At 44.7% G+C, this 19,576-nt stretch overlaps 2 protein-coding genes across 4 annotated transcripts in view; one reads left to right on the forward strand and one right to left on the reverse strand.

Annotated features, from left to right (window-relative positions):
• Positions 1 to 1,709: 1,709 nt before the first annotated feature.
• Positions 1,710 to 7,495, forward strand: hspa13 (heat shock protein 70 family, member 13). Its single transcript, XM_036537550.1, has 5 exons — positions 1,710 to 1,827; positions 2,432 to 2,772; positions 3,348 to 3,561; positions 4,296 to 4,463; positions 4,694 to 7,495. The coding sequence occupies exons 1-5, from the start codon at positions 1,803 to 1,805 to the stop codon at positions 5,257 to 5,259; spliced, it is 1,314 nt and encodes a 437-aa protein (XP_036393443.1). The 5' UTR covers positions 1,710 to 1,802; the 3' UTR covers positions 5,260 to 7,495.
• A 2,297-nt stretch (positions 7,496 to 9,792) lies between these two features.
• The window catches only part of gdpd5b (glycerophosphodiester phosphodiesterase domain containing 5b), a 54,764-nt gene continuing 44,980 nt past the window's right edge, over positions 9,793 to 19,576 (reverse strand). For 2 of the 3 annotated variants that reach the window (XM_036536342.1, XM_036536343.1), the window contains exons 11-18: positions 19,334 to 19,484; positions 18,336 to 18,557; positions 17,963 to 18,120; positions 17,369 to 17,516; positions 16,740 to 16,822; positions 13,989 to 14,003; positions 11,877 to 11,989; positions 9,793 to 10,970 (exon numbers count right to left, since the gene is read on the reverse strand). In XM_036536342.1, coding sequence (XP_036392235.1) covers positions 10,885 to 10,970; positions 11,877 to 11,989; positions 13,989 to 14,003; positions 16,740 to 16,822; positions 17,369 to 17,516; positions 17,963 to 18,120; positions 18,336 to 18,557; positions 19,334 to 19,484 — 976 coding nt within the window. In that variant the 3' untranslated portion in view covers positions 9,793 to 10,884. The remainder of the gene's footprint in view (positions 10,971 to 11,876; positions 11,990 to 13,988; positions 14,004 to 16,739; positions 16,823 to 17,368; positions 17,517 to 17,962; positions 18,121 to 18,335; positions 18,558 to 19,333; positions 19,485 to 19,576) is intronic. The other variant, XM_036536345.1, reaches the window with a different exon arrangement.

Raw genomic sequence — 19,576 nt, forward strand, 5'->3', positions numbered from 1 at the left:
AATGACACACATGCAATAAAGCATGAGCTTTATTGACCCAATGAGATTAGGAATGGTGATGAAGGGGTTATCTGTGTGCTCCTAGTATTTAAAATGATTAACTACATTTTTTGCACATTTCTTCAGTTCTAGTATAAAGTATCAATATCAATATTTTGACTTCTGCAGTGTATTGTGCATATTGTCTAAAAATAAAATTTGGATACGGTCAAACAAATGTATACAAAATAAAATGAATAGTGGCCCCATGATGTAATGTCAAATTCTTTTCAACCATCTAAACAAGTCCTTTAGGCACACAAAAAGAATTTTGGTTTGATTTAAGTGATAATGGAGAGGACTACAATGTTTATAAATGTTATTTATAAATAGGCTTCACATAGAGGTCAATGCCTTGACTTAAAACTGAAGTGCAACAAGTACCAAAACGAGGTAAAAAGACAGGAATTCAAGTGTTATTTGAGGTGTTGTGTTCTGCATAGCATAAGATGACCTTCTATGATGGGTAGAAGTAATACAAATAAATGCATGTTCCCATCAGATGAAATAAAATTATTAAATTGCTAAATTTCATTTTTTCAAGTTACCATTTGAGTATGCTGGTCAAGTCAAGTTTCATTGCATGGTGTTACCATTAGAGCCTGCTGATATGTTTCACTAAGTTATTTCGTTGCTAGTCTGCTTCTGTTTCATTTCAAAGCAACTGATCCTGGCTCAGACTACCCTAAACGGATGAGCGGCAAGCCAGCATCAGTAAGGACTACGTCCACGTGAGGAATCATGCATGAAAATAGAAGTATTCATTTAGAAGTGTAATATGATTTAGAAATGCTTCTAATAATACACTTTTGAATAGACTGAGCCACAATATTAGCACATGTATCAAATATAAACTAAAATGATCTCATAAATATCTATTTGTTTAGTTATCTATCTATCTATACACTATTTGCTTGGTGTTTGCAGCTGAGCCAATGCTCAGTTAATTTAAGGCAATTAATTAAGTGGGTGATGGTAATTTCCAATCTAACACAGGAGGACTATAGGACTGTAGGTTGTGTGTGAATACAATTAAACAATTTTTTAATCATACAATACAATGTTCATACTGTAATACCAGCGTTGTGATATATATTATGTGATCATACACTTGAAATGTATTATATTGAATTTGACAGTATTTAAGATGTAAATCTATGTTAGTTATCATCATCATCACACAATTATTTGTCACTTATTTTTTAAATAATATTAGTTGGATTATAAAATATAAGACTTTTAATTATTCAAGCGAACTGTTTAAAAATGTAAATTGAAGCTCAGAATTTCGGACATTAAAAACTCTTGTAAAAGACTGAATTCACATTATGTACAAAGCGTTCGTCTTAGGAACCTTTATTTTGACCACAAAATAAAAAAAACAAAACTCGTAAACCGGTAGTTTTATTGCTTCCGCAAAAAAATCCCTTTAAGGCCCTAATACGCTTCCGTAGTTAACGGGGTATGCAAACTGATGTCTCAGCGCCGGAAGAGGGCGTGACTTTTGACTCTTCCTTAAACAGCAATACGTGGCGCAACAACCGCACTCCTTCATGGGAAACACTGTTCTAAGATTTTGTTATCCGCGCTATCAATGCAATACCGAGTGTTATATTGAACTACATTATCCAGAAACCAGCTACAAGCGTAAAGCTGACGTGTTACATGAGGAAAATAAGGAACTTGCCGGTATCTTTTAGCCAGCTGATGAATCACACTTTCGTGGTGCGTTCTCAAGATTCACGAGTACAGAGAACATAAAGATGGCTGGAGAAATGTCAATACTTGGTGAGATAAACTTCCCCACGTTAAAATTTATAACAGCTATTGCGGACTTCTAAAAGGCAGTTGGCAGACGTTAGCTATCTCTCATACCCTATTAGCGACTATAGCTAAGATACCCTTCTAGCGAACAAGTAAGACATATGTTAGCTGGTATATTGTATGTATTATACTTAACTAGCTAAACTATATCATCACATGCAGCAAGCAACATTTTAGTCAGTCTAATCATGCGTTGTTATTTCTCGCTCGACTCGCTAGCTAGGCAACGTTAGCTGTCTGCTGGTAGGTTAATACTTAGCTTAGTTGAAAATGTATGCTATTCCGTGACTGCTCATATGATGAGTAAGCTTAGCTATTACACATTTGAAGGATGTATGCTATGAATTAATTTGTCAGCACAGTAATTGTTAAGTAGTGGACGGTAGTTATCCAGATATCTCGATCATACCCCGCGAATTGTTCTGATCCAGTGTGAGATGCAGTCGGGGGATGTGAGGCCCGCTGTTATTATCATGAGATGATTAAACGTAGATCTCGCCAGATATGATTGTTTTAATCTACCCCCTGTCATTTTAACATATCCTTTCTTGTTGTCATGGTTTCATAGGATCGGCCATCCTGGCTCTTTTTCTGGCGGGTTACCTGGGTCAACAGTACCTGCCGCCTCCCAAACCACGAGTGATCGGTTTGGATCTGGGCACCACTTTTTGTTCGGTGGCGGTGTTCCACCCCGGGGTTGGCGACGTCGAGGTGATCGGGGATCAGGAGGGCCGTAAGAGCATCCCTAGTGTGGTGTCTTTCACGGCCACGGACGTTCATGCGGGATATGAGGGCCAGGAGCTAGCCGACAACAACCCGCACAATACGATTTACGATGCCAAGCGCTTCATCGGGAAAGTTTTTGAATCCGAGGACTTGGAGCAAGAAAGTACCCGATACCCCTTTAAGGTAGCTATAGTTTAAATGCCATTTATATTATGGTCAGCATGTACAAGAAGGGGCTGGTTTGCAGGATTGCTTCCCAGATAGGTCACTGCTGTCGCACCCCAGCAGAATACTCACCCGAACTCCACCAGTAATATCTAACTGTACAAGCAAATAGCGTTTGAAATATAAGATATGGAATTTGCCCCGGATGAGAACATTTTCAAATGATTTTTGTACTGTGAACATTATTACACTTTAGTTTGAGGTTGAGGGAGCAAGTTTGCGAACATTTAAGTCATTGTGTGTGGGTTAGTGGTAAGGAGCAAGGCCTGTAACTAAAATGTTGCTGTTTTGATTCCCCACTGGGACACTGTTGTTTTACCTTTGGGCAACACACAGTTGGTTAAATAAATATCCAGCTGTATGAATTGTTAAAACTGTTAAAATTACCTTTGGCTGAGAGCAACTGCTAAATGACAATAATGTAATGTGTGTTGATTTTGGCTGCATATGTTATGGATGGTCTTTGCAGTGTGGAGCATGTTAGAAAAATGGCTGCTAGTTCCTGTGCATGAAAACTGCTGGATCCCTTACAGGTGGTGAACAACAACGGGAGTGCAGAGTTCCTGGTGACGGCCAATGGCACGCTGAAGGTCAGCCCTGAGTTCATTGGCTCACGCCTTCTGCTGAAGATGAGGAAGATGGCGGAGCAGCACCTGGGTGTGCCTGTGCTGAAAGCAGTCATCTCGGTGCCAGCAGAGTTCGACGAGCGGCAGAGGAACTACACCATCAGAGCCGCCAACCTGGCTGGTCAGTCCCTCGCCCTATCAGATCCTTCGGCTGTTTCGCTTTGAGAATATGCGGAAGAATGTGATAGCATTTTCCATTCCGTTCTTCCTTTGTGGGAGATGAGAATTAAGGGGCGTTTTGAATGTTACAGTTGTATTCCAGCCAGCATCCTGTTCCCAGTTCTAATCTTCACATATGCATGTGCAGTGTGTTGTCAGGGCAATATTACATTATTATTGTGTAGCAGATGCTTTTATTCAGAGCAACTTACATAGGTTACAGTTTTGTCTGTTTAGGTAATTGGGGCTTAAGTACCTTGCCCAAGGGTATAACAACAGTGTCCCAGTGAGGAATCGAACGAGCAAACTTTTGGTTATGAGCTCTGCTCTTTACCACTACACCACACTGCCACCAATGTCTGCAGCTAGATCCAGATTGCTTAGATATCCAATGCACCCCCAATGAATCTTAGCTCTTAATTTGGGCATACAAACCTTGGGCAGTCCAGATCTATCGGTAGCCGACCATCCCCTGTAGTCACAGCGGTGTGTCCCATGCACTGTCTGTAGTCGCTTGCTGTTGATGTCTGTCGTTCCCTGATAGCATGCAGAATCAGCCATCTGTGAGAGTATTGACAGACACTGACCGACTCTGCAGTTGCACCTTGGCGTCAGTGTGTGTGTCCAATGTTACACACTGCAGTTCCTCAGCGTAAGGAGTGTGTGTCTCACCATGTCTCTTGGTCCCTTCTGCAGGGTTGGACATCCTGCGTGTGATCAATGAGCCAACTGCAGCTGCAATGGCTTATGGGTTGCACAAAGCAGATGTGTCCAATGTACTGGTGGTGGATCTGGGAGGGGGCACGCTGGATGTGTCCCTGCTGAATAAACAGGGCGGAATGTTCCTCACCCGAGCCATGGCAGGTAAGAGACCCCCCCCCCCCACCCCCCACCCCCACCCAGGCTGTGGCTCCGCAGCTCGCTTTTGGGCAAGAAGTTTGTGGGTTTGAATCTGAAGTTGAGCACAGCAGCTGAGCTCCTAAGGTTTCCTTAAGGTTTCCTCTGTGAAATCTGCATAGAACAATCTGCCCCCACATGAATGGAGGCAGAACCAATAGAATGGAGCTAATGTTCCTTTTGTTGTCTTTTTCTAGGGAACAACAAACTTGGGGGACAGGACTTTAGCCAGAGGCTGCTACAACACGCCATGGAGAGGATCCGGCAGCAGTTTGGGGTACTGCCCACCCACAAGGAGGATGTCCACCGCCTCAGGCAGGCTGTGGAGGGCGCCAAACTCAACCTCACCATCCACCCCAGCGTCACTCTGCGTGTGGCCCTGCGCCTGGAGACCGGAGACCCCCAAGGGCCCGCCAAGCCCGTGCTATTTCAGGAGCTGCTCACCAGGGAGCTCTTCGAGGAGCTCAACGCCGACCTCTTCCAGAAGATCCTGGTCCCCATCCAGACTGTGCTGGAGGAGGGGCAGCTGGACCGGGCAGAGGTCGACGAGGTGGTCCTGGTCGGGGGCTCCACCAGGATCCCTCGAATCCGCCAGCTCATCGCCCAGTTTTTTGGGAAAGACCCCAACACCGCGGTGGACCCTGACTTGGCCGTGGTGACAGGCGTCGCCATCCAGGCGGGGATTATGGGCGGAGCCTGGCCCCTACAGGTCAGCGCCATCGAAATCCCCAACAGACATCTGCACAAGACGAACTTCGAATGATCGCAGGACGGGATGAGGTGGAGCGGGTAGAGTTTGGCGGACTCTTTAGAGCTACTTGCTTTGTTGTTCAGCTGTATTTGTAAGGTCATTTTCACATCTCCATGTGTCTTAGGTGCAGACAGGTGTGTGGATGAAGGGAGGAGGCAGCTCTAACAGTTACTGAGAAATTCTCCGTCAGCATGAGGGGCCTCACAAGGCTAACAAGAGTTTACTGAATGGTTTTCTGAAATATCTGGAGGGAGATTGAATTCCACACAAACACCAGTCAGATCACTGAAATATTAACACAAAGACCTGAAAAGCAGCTGAATAGGGGTTCTGTCAGTGAAGGACCTAACTAAAGGTGTTCCTGGTGTCTTTAACAGAATCGTCACACATCTCTGAGAGGAAAGCAGGCAGAGACTACGAAAGTTTGTTTAAAAGAAGTTACCACTCTGCTGGTTGCTGATGTAATTCACGAAGGCACCGTACTTAATGGAAAGGACCTAATCGCTATAGACAGTTGAAACAACTTGCGGTTGCAATTTTGGCAAGGGCCATAAAGCAGCAAACATTGTTTATGAGAGCCGTGGTCAGTGAATAATGGGATATTTATTTATTTATTTTTAAACGTGAGCATGTGTGAGTGTACAGTATGTGTGCGTGTCATTTTACTTTTGAGATCTTCCTCAGCTGATGCCTGTGCCTTTCTGAGAAAGCTGCTGTAGTGGAATATAACACCGTACCGTGTGTAGTTTATAGCAATGCAAGGCAGGGGCCTTATTTCATGTCTTATCTTATATTAAGGGTTTAACAATGCCATAGACTTGCTATTCCCACAGAAGATGACCGGAACCTCCGGCAGAATAATTGCAATTAAAAAGCTTTTTTTAGTGTAAGCTTTTATCTTAAAATTCTCTGCTTCACTGTCAACACTGTTCCCCTTTTGTCACCCTAGCTTTGGAATGGCCAGTTGCTCATTAAGCTCGCCTTACTGCGCTCATGCAGGACAAAGAAGCATGAGCAACACACCATGGTCCTCTCGTACACTCACGTGTCAGACGGCAGTTATTTTATATGCAAGTCCCAGAATGCACCAGGAGAGCAGCTGCTGAATGGAAGCGTCACCCTGGTGACATCTGAGCGACTCGTATGGGCACCTGGAGAGTGTGATGAGGGGACCCTGACATAATTCACCCGCTGTTAACGGTTTTATTCCAAATCCAACAACCCGGTCTCAACCTGGACAACAAAGGAAAGCAAAAGCCTTTGCCAAATGTAACAGTGTTACTGATTGTGCTTCCTGGAGTGTAAGCAAATGTTTTTGGCACTTTGCTGTTTGGAGCATTCGGGTAGCTTTAGGTTTTACTGCTACGAACTAAACACCCACCCCCCCGAGAGGCTGGTGGTGGCTGTAGCTCTTCATAATCATGAGGTAAACTCATTCCATGTTGAATGTCACTAAAGCAACACGAGTGGACCATAAGGAGCGTAGTTATGTGCACTTGTCCAGTGGTCACACATTTCAAATTTCGTCAATGAGAATTATTTCCTCCGTCAGTCTCCGATTTAAGAGATATGGACTCAGCATTTACCGATGAAAGCTGAATCCTGGCAAGCCGAATTATCACACACTGAGCAGATGCCAGTGCAAGGTAGAATAAGAACCCAAATGCAGCTGAACCAGGGCGAAAGCGTTGAACTCATTCCTCCTGAAAGTAACCATGTAAGGACCAAAATGTCAGGCAGTTCACTTCTGGTGCCATTAGTATTCATAAAGACATGGTGATAAAGATTTAAGTTGTATGTCTCAGATCACAGTTTAATCATTCCAAGACTATTTACAGTACTTGAATTTACAGTAATTGAATGTTTTACTATGAAAATGCCCTTCAGATACTCAATTGGAAATAATGCATGTAGACATTTTCCTTTTGTGAGAGTATGAATTTAAGAAACTTTGTGGAACTACCAACCATTGTAAACCTGTAGCAAACAGACCAAACATTCCATGATCTTGGAAATATTACCCAGTGGACTACAAGTGTGCTCTGTATGTTTGTGCAATGACATACAGACTGTTCAGCTATGTGCTATTAAGCTGTTAGTTCAAAGGATCCTCCAGCTGCAGTGATATATAGTATAATATAAAGCAAGCGTGTGCTTTGCATTTCCAGTGTTGATTCATGCCTTTAACTGAAGTTGGGAAACTGCAGCTTGAGCTGCACTGTCATCTAAACTCATATGCAGACATATCCCCCTGGTTTGACTGTTTCCTTTTCTTGCTTTCAGTACATTAAAGCACAGCTGCATAGCTAATTTGACTGCTGTTTTCATTTTCTGTATGCATTTTCATCAGTTCAAAATGATTTTGTTCAGGTATTTTTCTAGCATTTACGGAAACAGGCCGTCTACAAATGGCTCCACTTGTTCACAAGCTCATTATACTAAACATTCCTTGTCATTGACTGGAACAATTCCTCGCAGTTTCCTGGTTAAATGGCAGCAGGAGGCAGTGTGGAATGTGGGCAGCAGTGTGACGTAGTCGTAATGTGCAGGGCCCCTAACCAGAAGGTTGCTGATTCACTTCCTCACTGGGGCATTGCTGTTGTACCCTTGGGCAAGGTACCCAAAATTGCCTCAGCAAATATACAGATGTATAAATGGATCATATGTAAATTTGTATCAGATGTAAGTCACACTGAGTAAGAATGTCTGCTAAATGACAATAATCTAATGTAATGGTGATACAACACCGTCCTCTGGTGAGCCAACAGTGCAGCTGCACCAGGAAGTCAATGCTGAACAGATCACAAACGCTAGTCCCCCATTGCAGTATTAGTGAAACTACACAGAATAACGCTGTACTCATACTCAGCTGGAAAATGACTGATTACACTTCATGAGATTATTATGTGTGTGCATGTATATGCACACACATTTTAACTGCATTTTTGTTGAAGCGTTGTTTACCATGCCACAATTAAATGGAGCATGTATGATTGCTATCAGGCTTTGCTGCAGTCATCTGATCGAAATACTCCCCTAACTGCTTTTGCGAAGCTTATTATTGCCACACCCACTGTTCCAAATACCAGGTTCAATTATACTGAACCTCCAGACAAGAAGCTCAGCATATTGTACATTTTAGGAAGACAGGAAATGAATTTATGAATCTGAAAGCTTCGTAATTTGCTAATTTCTATGAATTGTTTGCCTTTAGCTCCCCTGTCAAGAAGGGAAAAGAATGGTCTGACCACAATCCTGGCCTCACTATAGACAAAATGGTCCAATACGCCACAAGCACCTGAAATCATTTAAAACACAATTATTTTTAAAAGTATAAACTATACTGTATACTCTGTGTAAAGGTATATGAAAGTGATATTAAAAGTTCATCATCAAAAAGATCCTTCTATGTGTTACCAATTAAGGTAAAACTAATATAAATAAAAACCTTTAATGAAGAAAAATGAAAAATATCTACCTGTCCAGGGAGTAATGTTTTCTCTAAGTGAGAATCAAAAGAGCTCCACTGAAATGGGAACTTCCAGGAACATGAAAGAGTGGAAATGTTTGGGAAAATATCACATGATGGCTCTGCTGGGATTCACTTCTGCTCACTCTCACTCTGCTCAAGGATTTTATATGAAGAAAAAACAACTGTATGCTAAAACAAAGTGAATAACAAAGGGACAAGAAAAACAGAGAAACAGAGAAAGTCAATGTTCTCAGCATTCCAACTGTTAATTTCTGCCCCGACAGAGAAACGAACAGGAATTTACCGAGGCTTGCAACGCAAATTTAGTGGCGGTTCATTATTGGTTCACGCTCCATGAAAGAGGCGTTACAGGCAGCATCTGGATTCACGTCATGCTGCCTTCAAATATACAGTAAATATGTAATGTCACGCTACACACAGAGGATACGTTTCTTATGAACCAGCTCAGTTCAAGGGGTATGGAAAAACGCAGGGCAGAGCTTGGAGGTTTGAAATATGTTCATGTTGTGCAATGTGGGCAATGAAGGTGTCCGCCAACAGATATCATAGTACAGCCTCTCTGAATGAAAGGAGCAAAAATCACACAGGTTTAGGAAGAATCTTTAATGGTTGGCTATTGAGGCACATCAAAGGAAAGTGGATATTCTGGGAATATTGTACACTTATGGGCTTCCCTTCTTCTATAGCATGAAATCTGGGATTTTCCCCCATCCCTGCTCCACCAACACTTCAATAAACTTTAATTTCACAGTTCTCATATTCACCACACTGCAAAAAGATTTGATCATTTTTTTCTTGACTTGATTTATCCAAGAGAATGTATGACATTGCTTTTCTTTATTGTTTTCAACAATAAGAAAAAAGTCCTATTGTTAGAGAAAAACATAACATTCCTCCAACATATATATTTTTTCTTATTTAAGAAGAAGTTTCTTCTTACAAATATGTATTTATTGACAAACAGGAGTAATGTAAGAATAATTTTCTCCTTGTGGAAAACAAGCAAGAAACCACACCTAATACACCTGATCTTAGGGTAAATGTTACTATAATGAGACCTATTTTATTGTAAGATTTTTTTCTTTTTTTGCAAGGCCCAAGTCAGCTGAAAAAAAAAAACACATGAATTTCACATGGATTTCACAGTATGGATTTTTTAACCACCATGAATCAGGCAATAATGTCAAAGAAAGTGGCTGCAGAGATAAGGATGAGAAAGATTACATCACCAATCACTTACAATCAATACAGTTCAAATGCGTATAAATATCAAACCATGTTTCTGATAGAATGCTATGCCAGCCAGGCAGGCAAGACCCTTACAGTATATGTAGCACTCCAAATACAACAGCACAAACGGGAGGAAAATCCTAAATGCTATCATTACACGTTATTACAAAAAAAATCACACGCATTCACTCTTCACGAGAGAGCTCACCCAAGTGCACATGAGATGTGTCCCACAGGGAGGCGCTGGTGAGCCTTTACCTTTTATATCACATGCATTTAAAAATGTAAAAAAAGGAATAAAAAATAAATAAAGCACATTTCCACTTTTAGTGTGACATGTAATTCACTTCAAGGAAAGACGCAGAGGCCAAGGGTGCCTTTATGGTCAAACACGTGGGAGTCCTATCACCAGGCAGGAACCAGGGAAACGAGGGACTACCGGTCTGTGTTCATTAATTACAGGGATGCAAGGAGCACAATCAGGAAACAACCGAACATTTATAAAAACACATCATGCTTTAGGGCAGGGGGACAGAGTGGTTTGTCCAAGGGCTCGCTCAAACATCGAGAAAGGAGAGGAGGCAGACTCTGCAAGTCGGTTTGCTCATGAAAACGTGCTCACAGTTGGCCGAATGCATTGCAGTCCTACCATGCGACAAGAGAGGGGCGATACAAAGGACCGCTATTTAGAGTTAGACACATCCTGGCGCTTGGGTGACTGCAGCAGGACCGCAGTCTGGATCAGAAGTTCAGAGGAGTGCAACAGAACCCCCGTTTTTAGGATTCCACACGCACTGTGCGTCAGTCGCTTGGAGAGAGGAGTTTAGCATTTTCAGTGTTTGTTTCTTCCCTTTTTCTCTCGAGGTACGTTAAAAGTCCCAGGAGGCCCGGGCGTCCCCGCGGTCGCGCCGCGGTTAGTGGGCAACGCCTTGGTTGGTGTAGCCGTCGTATCCATTTTCCATGTAGAGATCCTCCCCGCTGCCAACGCCGTTGCTCACCTCTGCAGGGGCCAGAGAGGGGGGTGGAGGAATCGAGGGGGGAAAAGGGTCAACCACATCCACACAACACCAGCAGAGAGGCAAAAATCAAGCATGTGGAGCCGACAGGATTTGAAGTTCGCAGTTCATACCCTGTGAACTTCACCTCGTGTCGACCCATCTACGCTTTGTCTTTAGAACTCAGTCAAGACCACCCAAACACCCGAAGTCTCATATATATATACATATACACATATATATATATATACATATATATATATATATATATATATAACATTCAATCGAACCTGTAACAGGTAACAGGTAGTCCTTACTTTTGAATTGCAGTTCCAAGGAAGTATTTACTTTTTATTTAGTCTCATTTACTTCATTGGCCTTTGATAGAAATGTCTAAGATTTCAAGATATATAGCAGTTGTTTAAATCTGTAACTCAACACTAAGGGCAAAACGCCCGAGCAGTTAGACTGCATCCTTAATGGCCTGCCTTAATGAACTGAACTGCATGCCTTTAAGTGACAGCTGGCAAAGCCCTGGAGGTCATTTCGGTCTGAATGACACTCACCTTTGACAATCTGCCACGAGTGAGGGGCAGGTCAGACAGTGCCTCACACCACACTAGTCCTCAGAGGGAGATGGGGGGTGGGAGGGCGGACAGGGGGGCAGCAGGCAGTTAGAAGCTGGGGAGAACTGCAGTGGAATGGGGTGAAATGGAGGGGCTCTGGCAGAGGTGGAGGGGATGGAACTGCTACAGCTGGTGACCTTCAGGACATTTACAAACATTCAGAGAGCATGCATCAACAGCAGGGACCTCACACACAGCAGCATGCAGCATGCACTGAGGATGACACTTCCACTACACCGCCCTCTCCTGGTGAGAGGGAGTAAGTACAGGCAAATTCACGGTTACCTGAGAAGATGAGCTTCTCCTTCATGATGTTGACATCCCGGCTGGAGCGCCTGACCGCGGCGCTCAGCATGATCTGCTCCGGGTTATAGCGTTGCATCCCGCTCAGTCTCCACCTGCAAAGCCACACGGAGACGGGGTCAGGACCAGGCGGCTACCTGACCGTACCAGCTCTCATTCTCCCATCAACCGTCCTGCTGCAAACCTGTGCCCACACCACTCATTGACCGAGTCATAATGCGGTGAACCACACCAAAACCTCCCTGAACCACTGCCTAACCAGCACCCACCGGTACACTTGTCCCTCACAGGGACCACTAATGTAAGTGGCAGTGTGGTGTAGCAGTCAGCAGCCTGGATTTCACAACCTTGGGGGCACTACCCTGTGTTGTCTGATACTTTAATATACTCAGGTGCTACTCTGGGCTGTATGGCTCTATAGTATACTATAGTACTACCCTGTGCTGCTTGGTGCTAAAGTAAACTCAGGTCCTACCCTGGGCAGTCAGGTATTATAACATAATGGGGTACTATCCCGGGCTGCATGGCACTATAGTATACTCTGGAACTACTCTGGGATGTCTGGTACTATAGTATACTCAGGAACTACCCTGAGCTGTCTGGTACCTAACATAAATTCCTTAAGATCTATGAATTGTGTGAGCTGCTATGGATCAAGGCACATGCTGTATATAAGACCTTTTAAATATTGAGAGGTTAATACTGATTACCTGCGTCCTTGGTCATAGTGCTCAAACATTTCAAAAATTACCAACAAACAACAAAAACAACAACACTCTGTCACAAACGTGTACTTATCAGTCTGTTACATCAATGTGGATATACTTAAATCTGTACTTGGCATTCTGTTAAACAGAAGCAAAAGAATTCCATAATCAAATGAATTAAAGTGAATTTATGTAAAATGCATTACTGTAATAAAGAGCAAGGCTAGTGAGTGTATGGCAAAAGGTGTAATGGGAACACAAGGACACTAAATCAGGCTCTGCATTTTCAGCTGTTACCAATTAATATTTACCCTCTCTCTAAACTCTATAACCACACAGAGTCACTCTACTCAGCTGCGAAGACTAACTATCCCAGGGTAACAGAACTACATTTTCTAATGAACTGTACTTCCCACTGCACATATACATAATATAAGTCATCAATGTCAGTCACTATAATAACATCTGAAGACTGCTGGAACATTTCTTGAGGGATGACAGACATGCTTTGTTTGGATTTTGTGACACATTCTGGAACTCTTTGGTGATTTGTATTATTCGATCAATGCAGAGGAAAGATAACAAAAAAGGAAAGATTATTATAGGCATAAGAGGTTACTAATTCAATTCACCAGAGCTGAGGAGCTAGTATTTCTGCTGATCAGTGGAAGGTATTAGTAGAATTGCTCTCTCAACTAATGCCTTCCCTGTGACCTGACAGACCACTGGGGTACTGGCACCGGACCACAAATACAAATACTGATTTGTACTGTACTGTACTTTGTACTTCTCCACAATAGCCATGCATATATGTATGTATGTATGTGTGTGTGTGTGTGTGTGTGTGTGTGTGTGTGTGTGTGTAAATTCACTGGTTATAACAGCTTCGGTAATAAGGTTATACACTCCTAACTGCACGTAACAGCAAGGCAAGCTTAACGCAAAGAATCCTACAGCACCATCTAGTGGAGTGAAAGAGGAACAGCAGCAGTACAGTAAAAATCACAGTGTGGAGCAGAAAGAGCAGACAAGATTGTAAGGAGAAGAGAGAAACAGTGAAGACCGACAGACTCTTAAAGAAGAGAATACAGAATTTTTTTCATAAAAATGAACAGTCAGGTACTGTATGATACATAGAATATAACAATGTATTAATCTAATCGAAATGACAGACAAAAACAGACAGCTATGTAGACAGGTAGAATGGCAGACCAACAAGCAGCAAAGATAACAAAATAGACTGATAGACAGATGCACAAACAAATGGAGAAATCACTGGATCACCACACAGACAAACAGACTGTTCTGGAAAACTAAGAGAGCACAGTGAGATTTTGAGAACAGGGGGAAGAGATGCGTTATGGGTACATGGAAGTGTCCCAGTTACCTGATCATGTGATAGCTGAAAGATGCCAGAATGCAGCAGAGAGGAAAAGCATGCACACCAGGCAGAGCAGAGAGGAAGAAGAGGAGGAAGAGGAGGAAGGAGAGAGAAGAAGGAGGTCAGTTCTGAAGCCAGTGCAAGCCCCCCCCCCACCCCCTAGTGCCACTGGGACCTGGTACCCAGCGTAGCAACAGCGTCACAGCTCAGCACAAGCAGGTACGATCGCGCCAGGGAGGGGGTCGCACACAAGACAAGCCACCCAGCTGCTGCGCTTTGCTGAACACAGGGGACTGTTCAGTGGAGAGTAGTCTTCAGAAACCCACTCAACAGAAACAGTCAAGACCAAGACCTGTCCTTGGTTGTCCTGGAAACTGAGGTTTCTGATGTCATTTAAATTTAAAAGAAGGACCACATAGTTAAGCCTGTGAAAGTATGGCGCTATGCTGGTGTGACTGAGCCACATATTAGCACAGGAGTACAGGACTCACAGATTAAAAACTGTGAGGAAAGAGATGGCATGTTGTGATATGCTAAAATCAGTGTGGATTTCCCCAGAAGGCCCTCCCAACTTTGCATAGAGGGAAGAACGCCATTGCCTCCCAAAGCTGCTCTGATAAATAACTGGTTTCCCCACTCTCACCAGAAGCATCTCTTCACCATCATCTTTGTGATGTACTGTGGAGGGTGTGGCTCTATGGTACTGTGGGGGGTGTGGCTCTATGGTACAGTAGGGGGTGTGGCTCTATGGTACTGTGGGGGGTGTGGCTTTATGGTACTGTGGGGGGAGTGGCTCTATAGTCCTGTAGGGGGTGTGGCTTTATGGTACTGTGGGGGGAGTGGCTCTATAGTCCTGTAGGGGGTGTGGCTTTATGGTACTGTGGGGGGAGTGGCTCTATAGTCCTGTAGGGGGTGTGGCTTTATGGTACTGTAGGGGGAGTGGCTCTATAGTCCTGTAGGGGGTGTGGCTTTATGGTACTGTAGGGGGAGTGGCTCTATAGTCCTGTAGGGGGTGTGGCTTTATGGTACTGTAGGGGGGAGTGGTTCTGTGGTACTGTGGGGGGTGTGGCTCTACGGTACTGTGGGGAGAGTAGAGGCCAATACAGAAGTTCTTGGTTGGAGTGCTGTGTAATTAGAATGGATGGTCTGAGATCCAGAATTTTGCTGTTTCTGCTGATGCCCAGCTTTAGCCATAAACCAGCTCCAACCAAATCAGCATTTTGTCAAAGTTGTCGTTAATCAAACACGCATCTTTAATTCCCCTAAATGCTTGCATGCTCCTGAGCCAGAGGAATTAGCACAAATACAAAGTGGGCATCAAGCCACTCCTTCTACACCTGCAGGGAGACCTGCAGCCTGGGATATACCATTCCATTTCTCCCCGATCCATGACAACTTGGAATAGATCATTCCATTTCATCCCCAACCCTGGAGCATACCATTCCTTCTCATCTCTGGCTACCACAGCCCGGAATATATCACTCTCTCTTTCTCATCTCTGTCACAGCCTTGAATATACCATTCCTTCTCATCTCTGCCGCACCTAGGATATACCATTCCTTTTCATCTCTATCACAGCCTGGAATATACCATTCCTTCTCATCCCTGATCCATCATGGCCTGGAATATACTGTCTCATTTCCTTGAATACTCAAGATCAGAATAACATTATAGCCATTGACATGATTCCCACTGAGGATCAGTGATGGTGGAGCTGCTCTCCAGAGCAGAAGCCACAGATCAGCTGTCTTACTGGAGTGAGCTTCATAATGTCCTGCCAGATGATAACTGAAAAATGTTAATGCAAATCTTCTCAAATACTCCTCTAGACAAATCCTCTACCTGCACATGTGTGTGTTTAAAATTACACATGAGCACTGAATACACCAGTGTCTTCCCTTTCCCAACTTAACGCAGGATACATATACTTTGAGCCTCGGTTCAAATGTTCTGAGAACATTCAAAACAACCACCGCAAGTGCTGCATGGTTCTGTCTCACACAGTGAGGTCAGGGAAGCCCCATCTGGCAGAGAGACCGCCTGTTAGCATGTACTGAGAGATGCATAAACGTGTTTGTGCAGAGCCGCCTCTTAACGCACCGGCAGGCTAATTAAGGCTAATTAGGAGTACAAGGGGCTCCTGGGGAGCAGATGCAGAGGGCTGGGCACTGGAGGGGGGCGGAGGTGCTGATGGGACACAGCAGTACCCTGCCTCCGCTCTGGGAGGGGGATCGGGGGACGGGGGTACAGGGATGATTTGGCAGAGGCTCAGAGGTCCCCTAATCTCACACTTCAGTGCATGTACTTTCAGCTGTGGAGCGCTGAGGTGTTTCAGGCACACAGGGTCCCAGAGTCCAGCTGAACCGCAGATTCACCTCACAGGGCCCAGCGCAACCTCGGTACCGTGGATGGGACACAGCTGATTTTTGGGGAGGCTTGTGCCTCTAGACCTTTCTGAACTGTACTACAGGGGTACCAATGCACTAAGGATTCATTTTATTTTCATATTACCACCTAGAATGCAGTAAACAGTCATGTTAGACATATTTGTAAGTCAGGAGACTGCCAGGTTTATGAGAAGCACGGTTAAAAACATTCATCAATTTCATTTCCATAACAGCTGAACATCAATGCTGGTATACACTTGTCCTGTGGGCACAAGCTTGAGATCTAAGAGGAACAGTGAGAAAATTACATCCCAGAGAGTCAGGACCGAGTCCTTCCAAATTTATTTTAAAAGTACAAAAAAGTACTTACTTTTGGAACACAAAAATTCCTATTACTATTGCGAAAGAGATGAGATCTGTGGTGATCCAGATCAGACGGTATTCATCTGGGCTCTGAAACAAAATGAAATGTTATGATAGTGTCAAAACACTAGATGGCAATGTGACTGAACTACTGAAGTTCAACTACTGGGTTATAAATCTGACTCCAGTATTTCTTGCAGGATTGTCAAGCATATCTTCCCAGTCTTATTCAGAGCTACACTAGTAAAATTTTCAAACAAGGAGCCACTGCACTTCTCATTCACATATAGATAGTATTTACAGAAGTGTATTTCACACATTTTAAGAAATGTAAATCAGTTTTCACACAAACAAAAAAACTGGTGGATAATAACATAACCCAACTCTGTAAAACCCCCAGACCCACAGAACCCCATGACAGAAATGCTTTTCTTTCAGCTTGGGGGGGGGGCAAGGGGACGAGAAAAAGAGGGAGAAAGAAAAAGGGGAAGAGAAAAAGAGAGAGAGGAGGAGAGAATGAAGGGAAGGACAAAAGTGGTTAGTAACAGAGATGGCTGGAAGGAACAGCAGGCCCTGCTGTCCGCTGGCATGTTGCCCAGCAACAGAGAGGGATGGGACGGCGCTGTGAGTGCTCACCATCAGCCACACGGGGTAAGGCACCTTTCTGAGGATTTGGGGTGCGTCCGAGGAGACAGAGGGGACCCCGCTGCACCACAACACGGAGAAGAGCCAAGGGTCGTTCACACTGGATAGGGTGAGGCTCACATTGCTCGCCAAGTACTCTCTGTGAGAGAGGCACAGAGACACACACGTGCACACACACAGGAATGCACACATATGCACATACACACACAAACACACACACATACCACAGAGAAGAGCATTATTTTCACATCTAATTTCCCAGCCTGTATGTCGTCTCATGTAAGGCTCACTTTGTTGTTTTATTCTGCTAAAATCTATGGGCTAAAATCTAAGTCAGACCTATCAGTTGACCTTTGACCCCTGTGAGTTACAATACAAAAGAGCATTGTACTAGACTGAAACTACCCCTGTACCAAACAGCTATGAGCCAGAAGAGCTCTGCGACCCCCTCAGAGGAAACGGCTCAGAGTTTTCCTGTGGTCAAACAGCATTAACCAGACAAATCTGACTGACTGCTTTCATTGAGATGGTCTTTAGTCTCATACTGGATTTCCCCAGTAGAGGGCACTGTGGCGGAGAGCGTACTGTATTTCCCGAGCGCTCGCCTGGTTGTAGCGCAGCTTGAGTCGGGTGACGCCTCTCTGTTGGAGTTCCTCCACAGACAGCTTCTCCTCGGAAGTCTGCAGGAGCCCCCTTGCTGCCTGCCGAACCATACCCCTGTCCCAGTCCGGGGTCCACATCACCTAGGAGAGGAGCAACACGAACAAACTCACCTCTAAAACTCTATTAACGCCACCTGGGACTCACCTCACTAAGTCCCATCGTAAAGTTATCTCAAAAACAGCAGCAGATTCAGGAGTCATAATCGCCACCACAGAGACACTGCTGAGAGTATTACTCTGACCAGAGCACTGTTGCCCCCTACTGGCTGGGGGTGCAGGAGACGAGGAGAGCTAACCTGGCCCTGAGGAATCCCGGACAGCAGAACCACATCGAGGGTGTCATTGACCCAGCTGTCACGGCAGGGGTGTCCCTTGGGAGGGCGGCGTAGGTTGAAGGTGACCGAGTGGTTGGACCGCGCCGCCAGCTGCAGCAGCTCCTCAAGGCTGCACACCGTCTGGTTGCCTGCCCGGACCCGGTCCTTGTGGGTCATGTCCTGGACCGTCCAGTAGGGGTCATTCTAGAGGAGGGGAGGGAAGGGGCATGAAGAGCAAGAGCCGGAAGGGGGGCGCTGTTATGATGGGGCTTCGGTAGCCCCCATTATGGACTCAGGATCAGCAGTTTGAGGGATTTTGGGAGCACAGAGAGCAAGACTGAGGCTGCAGAACACTATAGCACCTGACCTGTGAGGGATCTGATTCACAGGTGCTGTGCTTGCATCTTTGAAATGAACTTCCTCAGGCTGAATACATGCATAATGTGCATAATAAAAACTATAACAATCCCTCTGGGTGAGAAGGGGTTCCACCGGGGAAGATGCAATCACACAATGGACAGTTTCTTGTATGTGATAGAAAGAGTGTGTGAGTGCGTGTGTGTCCGTGTGCTTGCGTGTGTTTGCGTGTGTGTGCGGATGAGAGTGTAGATATACAGGGTACCCTCTAAACCAATGTTTCTCAACCCTCTCCTGGAGGACCCCCTGCCCTGCATGTTTTAGATCTCTCCCTGCCCCAACACAGCTGATTCAAATGATCAACTCGTTATGAACTCCTGAAGCTGCTTAATAACAAACTGATCATCTGAATCAGCTGTGTTGGAGCAGGGAGAGATCTAAAACATGCAGGGCAGGGGGTACTCCAGGAGAGGGTTGAGAAACACTGCTCTAAACTATAGGATGGGGTTTTAGGCTAAAGGTTAGATTTAGAGTCAGGGCCAGATGGGTTGGAGTTAGGGATGGATTTGGCATTGGTACTGAGATTGGGATTGGGATCAGATTTAGGGGGGATGGGATGTTACCGTGAGAAACCACCGCCCGGCATTTAGGGCACGTAGGTCGGTCCAGTTGAACATGGAGGCATCATCAAACTGCCGGTCGGGAAAGACGGTGGCGGCGTCTGTGGTCCTTCGCAGCGTGCGGTCGTGCATTAAAAATGGCACTCCATCCAGGCTGGGGGGGCAGGACAGCGGGTTACTTTACCACCTGGTACACCGCTATAATCTCTCAATCCCAGCATGCTTTTGTTCTGCCATTCAAGCACC

This window comes from Megalops cyprinoides, chromosome 9 (assembly GCF_013368585.1).
Source record: "Megalops cyprinoides isolate fMegCyp1 chromosome 9, fMegCyp1.pri, whole genome shotgun sequence".
NCBI lineage: Eukaryota > Metazoa > Chordata > Actinopteri > Elopiformes > Megalopidae > Megalops > Megalops cyprinoides.